The following is a 9,396-nucleotide window of genomic DNA, read 5'->3' on the forward strand; positions in this document are numbered from 1 at the left end:
AAAAAGCAGCTGTTTAATGTTCTCACTTAAATGTAGTTATCCTACGTTTATATGATATAACTGCCTATGTCTACAAATAAATGCATATTCTGTATTGCAGATTTATCTCTGCTTCACAAGCAGAATGTGGGTTAGAATTTGCTTGTTGCAATGTTTTATCTTTTTTTTTATAGCAACCTAAAAAAGTCAATAGAGTTATATTAACAATAATAAACCCACCCTGAATTTGAGGGATACTGCAAAGCTAAATTTAATGTAAGCTATTTTGCATAATAAGTTGGTGTAGAAATGATAAGTTAGAAAATAATCTGGTAATAGCAGAAGACGGTTGAGAGAGAGTGGAGAAATAAAATATTTCTTACATAGTGTATTTTTTGCAGAGGATGTGGGAGATGAAGGAGAAGAGGAAAAAGAGTTCATTTCCTACACTATCAGCACTGACATTCATTATGGAATAAAATCAAACAGGTGAGTTAGTAAAATAGATTTTGACATTTCTATTAATGTAAAACCTTCACAAGCAGATTTACTTAGTTTATGTACAGATTTACCTCCAATTTACCTAGTGCTTTATGTGGTGTTTTTATCCAGGTAAGGCAGTAGCTTTTCAAGGTGGAGGCTTTGGTAAAACAAGGGTGTGTCATGAGGCTGAAAGGAATGGATTTAGGACTTCTAGCTCTGAGGTTAAAGGAACAAGTCTTATTAATTGGGCGTACATGCAGATGTAACAGACACACAGCTTGGTTTCTGTAGTCTTCAGTTATGTTTGACTCTTATGTATTTGTCACTTACCTTAATGCATATTTGACTGTGAGGCTTTGTAAGGAGTGTGCCTCTTCAGCGTGCCCATACTGCAGAGTCCTTATTGATAGCTACGTTTGTCTGATTACTGAAGTATGAAGAAGTATTTATTAGAAGACTTGTGTTCAAGTATCTTGGAAGAAAGATTATAAAGTATGATATATGGTGGTCGGTGTGTTCAACCAGGTAACAAGTGACAGGACAAAAGGAAATGGCCTCAAGTTGCACCAGGGGAAGTTTAGATTGGACATTAGGAAGAATTTCTTTCCTGAAAGGGTTCTCAGGCATTAGAAGGGTTGCCAAGGGCAGTGGTGGAGTCCCCATCCCTGGAGGGATTGAAGAGTCGTGTAGACATAGTGCTGAGGGACATGGGTTAGGTTAGGTGTTAGGTTAATGATTGGACTTGATGATCTTAAAGGTCTTTTCCAGTCTAGGCAATTCTGTGATACTGTGGTGATGCAGATCAGCATTTGACTCCTGTGACCTAAACTTGCAGTCAGATTAAAACTGTTGTGTCACTTAAGTTTTGAGTGTTTAGTTGGTAACTCTCTGCTCTGTTCTGCAGCCTGGCGTTCATTAAGCGTACACCAGTGATTGATGCCGACAAACCAGTATCCTCCCAGCTGAGAGTGCTCACTCTCAGTGAAGATTCTCCGTATGAAACATTACACTAAAATTAGCAATGCTGTTGCTCCCTTTTTCAAGTCCTACATCAGAGAATCTGGCAAAGCAGACAGGTAATTCAGTATAAACATTGCACTTCTTTGCTAATGAATTAAAGTAAATATTTAAGTAAAAAAATAACAATGACTGTTCAAAGCAAGTCATGTGAAATTGTTTAAGCACACAGTAGCATACGATGCTGTTGCTGACTCTGGGGAAGTCACTCAGATGGCTTAAATGTATGGTTTTTGTTTGGCTTCTTGTATGGAAACACCTGTGCTTTTTCAGGGATGGAGATAAGATGGCTCCTTCCGTTGAGAAAAAGATTGCAGAACTTGAAATGGGCCTCTTGCATCTGCAGCAGAATATTGAAATTCCAGAGATTAGTCTGCCAATTCACGCAACCATTACTAACGTTGCCAAGCAGTGTTATGAACGCGGAGAAAAACCAAAGGTTACGGATTTTGGGGAGAAGGCTGAGGATCCGTTATTCCTAAATCAGCTACAATCTGGAGTCAACCGCTGGATTAGAGAGATACAAAAGGTAAAAAAAAACAGCTAAAGTACTAGACTAATGCAGCAAGAACTCCCATGTAGTACTGTGTTTCTTCACGTTTCAACTTGGTAAAATACTGTTCCACGTAGGATACTCTGAAAATCTGAGACCAGTTTTCTGAGTCACTAGAGCCACTAGTTTAACTAAATCTCATTTAAGACGAGACTAAGCCTTGTCTAAATTTAGAGTCTAGTGTAAATTGTTCTGCAAATAGCTGAGAGCATGACTGTTCTTTCCCTGTTGTAATAGACTCAAGTGACTGGCAGTAACCTTGTGAATTCTTCACATCTTTACAGCTGATTGAGATAAACCGGTCTTGTTGTTTCGTTTTGTTATTTCCCAGGTGCATCCACAACCACTTCAGAACAGTTACTCCAATCCTATCTTGTAATCTCTTGTACTCCTGCCTGTTACTTTTCAAAAAACTCTGCTGTTCTCCTGTCACTCAGAAACAGCATCTCAGATACTACTCTGGCTTTTTTTCCTCCATGGGCACAGTAAACGCCTATGGCTCATGGAACAGTGGTACCCTTTCTTACTCCAGAGCATAAAACATTTGTTTTCTTGCCTGGCTCATCTGTCGTTAACCAGAATACAGACACTGATCAGGAAAGTGGACAGGTGGCCTTTTTAGGCTTTGCTGAAGATACTAAGGTCCTAAAACAGACCTTCAGGGCCAAGGGAATTAAACTTTGACTCTTCCTACACTTCTCACAGATTGAGTACCAAAACTGACTGAGGTTGGGTTATTAAAACCTACTAGATGTGATGTGTTTCAATTATATTTAGTAATAGAGCAAGTTTTTACAGTTGAAGCATATAAATTAAATGCTTTTCTTCCTCCCTTCTCTTTCTCTCTATTTCTTTTAAGGTGACCAAATTAGATCGAGATCCTGCATCAGGCACTGCATTACAGGAGATAAGCTTCTGGTTAAATTTGGAACGGGCTCTGTATCGCATTCAGGAAAAACGTGAAAGTCCAGAAGTTCTTCTGACTCTGGATATTCTAAAACATGGCAAACGTTTTCATGCAACTGTCAGCTTCGATACAGACACAGGTAAAATGTCTGTGCAATAAATTTTTTCCCAAATGTCCTACGGAACTTAAGCTGTTATGAAACTTGAACACTGTGGTACAAAGAACAATGCTGTTTAGAGTAACTCTGGTCTAGTTAAAGCTACAGATTTGATTAATGAAATTAAAAGTTATATTCAAAATCTTGTGTATTACATTTAGGTCTAAAACAGGCTCTGGAAACTGTGAATGACTATAATCCACTGATGAAAGACTTCCCACTGAATGACTTGCTCTCTGCTACTGAGCTGGACAAAATAAGGCAGGCCCTTGTTGCAATATTTACCCATTTGAGAAAAATCAGAAACACAAAATACCCAATCCAAAGGGCATTGCGTTTAGTGGAGGCTATTTCAAGAGATCTGAGCTCTCAGCTACTTAAAGTGTTGGGAACCCGAAAACTGATGCATGTTGCCTATGAAGAATTTGAAAAGGTATGTTCATGGTTTTTTGGCACTGGCAGCTCTGTTTTTGCATTGTGGCAATGAGGGCTGTTATTTTTGTGTTGAATAGTGACTTTCAGGAAGCATTTTGTTTGGGAGCTGAAGTTCCTATTCTGAAACTCTCTTCAGGTAATGGTTGCATGCTTTGAAGTATTCCAAACCTGGGATGATGAATATGAGAAGCTCCAAGTTCTGCTGAGAGATATTGTGAAAAGAAAAAGGGAAGAGAACCTGAAGATGGTGTGGCGTATCAATCCTGCTCACAGGAAACTCCAAGGTCGTCTTGATCAAATGAGGAAATTCAGGCGTCAGCATGAGCAGCTGAGAGCAGTTATTGTGAGAGTCTTGCGACCTCAGGTAATATTCTTAGTTGTCATCAGACAGAAAATCTGTGTGGCTTCTTCAGGAGCATTCAGCTTTAGGAGTGTTCACTGTTACATTAGTTCTGTGTTGGTAACTTTTTAAAGTAACATTCAGTTTCACTGTCTGTATCCGAAAACAGTCTAGTTGTTAACCCTTGCTGATAGGCTTAACTTTAATTCTGACACACTACATGATCATGCTCATGTTAATAGACACAGCAAGTCCAGACTTAACATAGAGGAGACTAATAAGTGTGTAAATACTTGAGCTTGGCTAAATCACAGTGGAAAATGAGATTATGCTGCACAGTAGTGGAAGGTTGTAAAGTAACTGTATTACCCCATTCCTAGTGGAACTTAAATCTGAAACATGACTGAAAGATTGTTAAGGATTTGGTATTAATTTGTAGGGGTTTTGCAGTGCTTGTTAGAACAGATTGTGCTTAGCTATTTGTCAGTAAATTTTGAAGCATGGAACTCACTAAACTGTGATTTTAATGCAGGTAACTGCTGTTGCCCAGCAAAATCAAGGAGAGGTGCCTGAACCACAGGATATGAAAGTAGCAGAAGTCCTTTTTGATGCTGCAGATGCTAATGCAATTGAAGAAGTCAATCTTGCTTATGAGAATGTTAAGGAAGTAGATGGGTTAGACGTTTCCAAAGAAGGAACAGAAGCCTGGGAGGCAGCAATGAAGCGGTACGATGAAAGAATTGATAGAGTTGAAACAAGAATAACTGCCCGTTTGAGAGACCAGCTTGGTACAGCGAAGAACGCCAACGAAATGTTCAGAATCTTCTCTCGGTTTAATGCCTTGTTTGTCAGACCTCACATTCGTGGTGCCATTCGTGAGTATCAAACACAATTGATCCAGCGCGTTAAAGATGATATTGAGTCTCTTCATGACAAATTTAAAGTACAGTACCCACAGAGCCAGGCTTGTAAAATGAGTCATGTTCGTGACTTGCCTCCTGTGTCTGGGTCTATAATTTGGGCAAAACAGATTGACAGACAGCTCACCGCTTACATGAAGCGTGTTGAGGATGTCCTTGGCAAAGGCTGGGAGAACCACGTAGAAGGTCAGAAGCTAAAGCAGGATGGAGATAGCTTTCGCATGAAGCTCAACACTCAGGAGATCTTCGATGACTGGGCAAGAAAAGTTCAGCAGCGCAATCTTGGTGTGTCTGGTCGTATTTTTACCATTGAAAGCACTCGTGTTAGAGGTCGAACTGGAAATGTCCTGAAACTGAAAGTCAACTTCCTGCCAGAAATAATTACACTTTCAAAAGAAGTCCGAAACCTGAAGTGGCTTGGTTTCCGCGTTCCACTAGCAATTGTCAACAAAGCTCACCAAGCGAACCAGCTCTATCCGTTTGCTATTTCTCTCATTGAAAGTGTCCGTACATATGAACGAACATGTGAGAAAGTAGAGGAGCGTAATACTATCTCACTTCTGGTTGCTGGCTTGAAGAAGGAGGTGCAGGCATTGATTGCAGAGGGAATTGCACTCGTGTGGGAATCATACAAACTTGATCCATACGTACAGCGCTTAGCCGAGACTGTCTTCAGTTTCCAGGAAAAGGTTAGTTTTATCTTTCAAATTCTGCAGAATTTTTACCTTTATACTTCAGTAGTGTGTGGTTAACCAAAAGTGGAATCGCATAGCTGATGACCTGTTCTGTAGCTCTTATGTTAAGTAATTGATTGGGTTGGCACAAATTGGCCAGCTGAATGGATCTTTTAGTACTGCTAAAATTGGTAGACTTGCTGCATCCAAATAGAGAAGTGACTAACCGTTACTGCATAGTTATTGTTGCCTCCATCTAACCGGTCAAACTAAACATCTCGTTTTTCCTAAACCATTTTAGGTGGATGACTTGCTCATTATTGAAGAGAAAATAGACCTGGAAGTGAGATCATTGGAAACATGCATGTATGATCACAAGACTTTCTCTGAAATCTTGAACAGGGTTCAGAAAGCTGTGGATGACTTAAATCTTCATTCATATTCAAATTTGCCAATCTGGGTCAACAAGTTGGATATGGAGGTAGGTTTGAGATCAAGGAGTAGTATATATTTAGAAGACACATTTTAATCAGGTGCAAAATGTTTTTTGATTATGCTCTTCATAGTCACCAGGGGAAATTCTGTCTCCTCATTCTCTGAAAATTTCAGTGCATTTTTTGGTATGCAGAATATGCAAGACCTCTTTGATTTTAGACTTTTGGGATCAGTTAATTCAAGGGCAGTTTTGTCATTTGAAGAAAGAAGTTTGATACAGCTTGACTGTCTGGAAGGTGCTGGGGAGCAAGGTGGATAAAGGGTGGTGAAGATTTGCTATGCTGGTAGCAAAGTCTTATTGTCTTCATATTGTTTGGTTTTGCCTGTTGAGTTAAGTTTCAGGTAATTGGACACTAGGCCAACTTCTAAGCAGTTAAAATTTTTTAATTCCATTGCAGTCCACAAGGACAGGAAAAGCTTTGAATTGATATTCATTGAAAATTTAAAAGAACTCTCAAACCCCTTCAGTGGCTTTGTAAGGAGCACTTGGTTCTTTGAGATGCCATAGTATTCTTGGTGTCAGAAAATACTGATAGTGGGGATCTTTATGCAGTGAATATGCAGCTTTTTCCTCCTATGTGGCTTATTTTCTTCAGATTGAAAGAATCCTGGGTGTTCGTTTGCAAGCTGGACTGAGGGCCTGGACCCAAGTTCTTCTTGGACAAGCAGATGACAAAGCAGAAGTTGACATGGATACAGACGCTCCTCAAGTGAGCCATAAGCCCGGTGGAGAACCCAAGATCAAAGTAAGTTTTGTTGTGGGTTTTTTTGCTTGTGTTTTTTTCCCCTCATTGTCAGTTACCTAATGCAGGAATTCTATCTGAGGCTTTTATGGAAGATAAATATTTCTTCTGCATCTGGTTTTGGAGGAGTACTTGCCTCCTCCCATTTAAGCGCAAGCTGATTTTTCAAAAGTGTGTGTTACTTTTTGAAGTCCAGAATTCTTGTCCACGTGTAGTAGTGTCTGCCAGTAAAACTTGAGTGTGTTTATTGTTTCTGCAGAACATTGTACATGAACTAAGAATAACCAACCAGGTGATATACTTGAATCCACCAATCGAAGAGTGTAGATACAAACTTTATCAAGAAATGTTTTCTTGGAAGATGGTAATCCTATCACTTCCAAGAATTCAAAGTCAGAGATATCAGGTAAGTGTAATGAAGCTGTATCTAAGTCTGAGCAATTATTTTTATTTTGCAATTAATTGTGCTCGATATCTTGTGTGTTGCTCTAGAACTGAGTCTGAGTGCCTTAGAAATTCATGTGTATCACATGTACAATTGTGGTTCATAGGTCGGAGTGCATTATGAGCTGTCTGAGGAAGAGAAATTCTATCGTAATGCCTTGACAAGGATGCCTGATGGCCCTGCAGCTCTGGAGGAGTCATACTCTGCTGTTATGGGAATTGTGACTGAAGTGGAGCAGTATGTCAAGGTAGGAGGCTGACACCATGTGTCGACGCTACAGCTAAAATGAACGTGGACTTTTCGCTCAGTTTTCCTGAGGGGTGGGGGAGAACAGTCTTTTGGAATATACTGGAGAATTTCTGAACATTGTTTGGTGAAATACCTCAACTAGGTTTGGCTGCAGTACCAGTGTCTGTGGGATATGCAGGCTGAAAACATATACAACCGTCTTGGAGAAGACCTGAATAAGTGGCAAGCCCTTTTAGTTCAGATAAGAAAGGCAAGAGGAACATTTGACAATGCAGAAACCAGAAAGGAATTTGGACCTGTTGTCATAGACTATGGCAAGGTAAGAAATTGTAACTATTGTTTGTGATAAATGCATTAAATTTCAGAATGGGCATATAACAGAAAATAACAAGGTCAACGAGTTACAATTATGTACCTTTATTCGATTGTAGGTACAATCAAAGGTGAATTTGAAATATGACTCCTGGCACAAGGAAGTGCTCAGCAAATTTGGCCAAATGCTTGGTCAGAATATGACAGAGTTCCATTCACAAATTTCTAAGGTAAGCCAAGTACAAGCTCCAGTTTTTCACTTTCAGATCAATTGTTCTAGACTTCTAAAACACTGATCTGTGCCCCAAACAGTCCCGTCAAGAACTGGAGCAGCATTCAGTGGATACTGCCAGCACATCAGATGCGGTGACTTTCATCACGTATGTGCAGTCCCTGAAACGTAAAATCAAGCAGTTTGAAAAGCAGGTTGAGGTATGTTGTCTTCCTTGTGATTCTTACTTCTGGACATCTTAGGCTTAGCTCTTAAGATGCAGCTTCATGATATTAAAGTTCTCTTGAGAATAGACTTGAACTTCATATCCTGAGGAATCCTGTGAGCTCTACAGCCAGAGCTTGTTAAAATACGTTGAGTGTTTAGCCTTGTGATTTAAGTTAGTTTTGTCTTCTTAACTTAAAATCACTCTCTGTTGTAGCTTTATCGCAATGGTCAGCGCTTGCTTGAGAAGCAAAGGTTCCAATTTCCATCCTCTTGGCTGTACATTGACAACATTGAAGGAGAATGGGGTGCCTTTAATGACATCATGCGTAGAAAGGATTCTGCCATTCAACAACAAGTAGCAAATTTGCAGATGAAGATAGTTCAAGAGGATCGTGCAGTGGAGAGCCGAACGACTGACTTGCTAACAGACTGGGAGAAAACAAAGCCTGTAACAGTAAGTAGTGATGATTAATACTCATTCAGCAAATGATGTGGATTCTCTGCATTCAACAAGAAGTAGGCAGTTTATTTTTACGTGGGAGGGGTTTTTTTCAATTTTCTAATTTAAGATTATGATAAAAGTCCTTTTGAGGGTTCTATAATAACTTGCCAGTGTATTGATTTGGGGGGGCAGTGGCAGAGGGAAATTAACCCTTAAAACATGTCTTTCTCAGGTGCAGAAAGCAAGATGACTTCAGTTACAGAGCTTTGGCTGATATGTCAGGGATATGTCAGAGGCATGCGTGTAGGAGGATTCAGAAGCAAGCTGATGGGGGTTTTTTAGGGCTTTTGTGGGGGTTTTTTTGTTTTGTTTTGTTTTTTCCTCTCTGAATTGATATTTATTAAAGCCAAAAACTGCATGTAAAAGTGGGATGAGACTTACACTGAATGGGTATGTAGCCCTATTGTTAGCAAACTGGAAATGAAAAAATAATGAGACATGCCAGCATTCAGTATTTAGTCCTTGCTTTTTTACTTAGCTTCAACTTCATTGTAGAGGTTTTGGGTTAATATATCCCATGCAAACTTTAGGGAAACCTGCGACCAGAAGAGGCTCTTCAAGCTCTTACCATTTACGAAGGCAAATTCGGTAGACTGAAGGATGATCGTGAGAAGTGTGCAAAGGCCAAGGAAGCTCTGGAACTAACAGATACAGGACTACTCAGTGGCAGTGAAGAGCGTGTCCAGGTACAAGCTGCTCACCCAACTTCTTGTCAGTTTCAGATGACAATGTTTCTGTTCCATCTC

General features: G+C 39.8%; 1 protein-coding gene across 1 annotated transcript in view; it reads left to right on the plus strand.

Moving 5' to 3' along the window:
• Window positions 1–380: 380 nt before the first annotated feature.
• The window catches only part of LOC104525001 (cytoplasmic dynein 1 heavy chain 1-like), a gene marked incomplete at its 5' end in the record, with an annotated part of 22,619 nt that continues 13,603 nt past the window's right edge, over window positions 381–9,396 (plus strand). The window contains 17 exon segments of the mRNA XM_010168039.1: window positions 381–468; window positions 1,367–1,471; window positions 1,473–1,538; window positions 1,753–2,008; window positions 2,892–3,078; window positions 3,258–3,529; window positions 3,668–3,895; window positions 4,404–5,480; window positions 5,767–5,946; window positions 6,557–6,706; window positions 6,963–7,109; window positions 7,255–7,395; window positions 7,540–7,716; window positions 7,829–7,939; window positions 8,022–8,141; window positions 8,363–8,602; window positions 9,181–9,336. Of these exon segments, the coding sequence (XP_010166341.1) occupies window positions 381–468; window positions 1,367–1,471; window positions 1,473–1,538; window positions 1,753–2,008; window positions 2,892–3,078; window positions 3,258–3,529; window positions 3,668–3,895; window positions 4,404–5,480; window positions 5,767–5,946; window positions 6,557–6,706; window positions 6,963–7,109; window positions 7,255–7,395; window positions 7,540–7,716; window positions 7,829–7,939; window positions 8,022–8,141; window positions 8,363–8,602; window positions 9,181–9,336 (3,701 nt within the window).

The sequence above is a fragment of the Antrostomus carolinensis genome, unplaced genomic scaffold (assembly GCF_000700745.2).
Source record: "Antrostomus carolinensis isolate BGI_N321 unplaced genomic scaffold, ASM70074v2 scaffold10435, whole genome shotgun sequence".
NCBI classification, from domain to species: domain Eukaryota; kingdom Metazoa; phylum Chordata; class Aves; order Caprimulgiformes; family Caprimulgidae; genus Antrostomus; species Antrostomus carolinensis.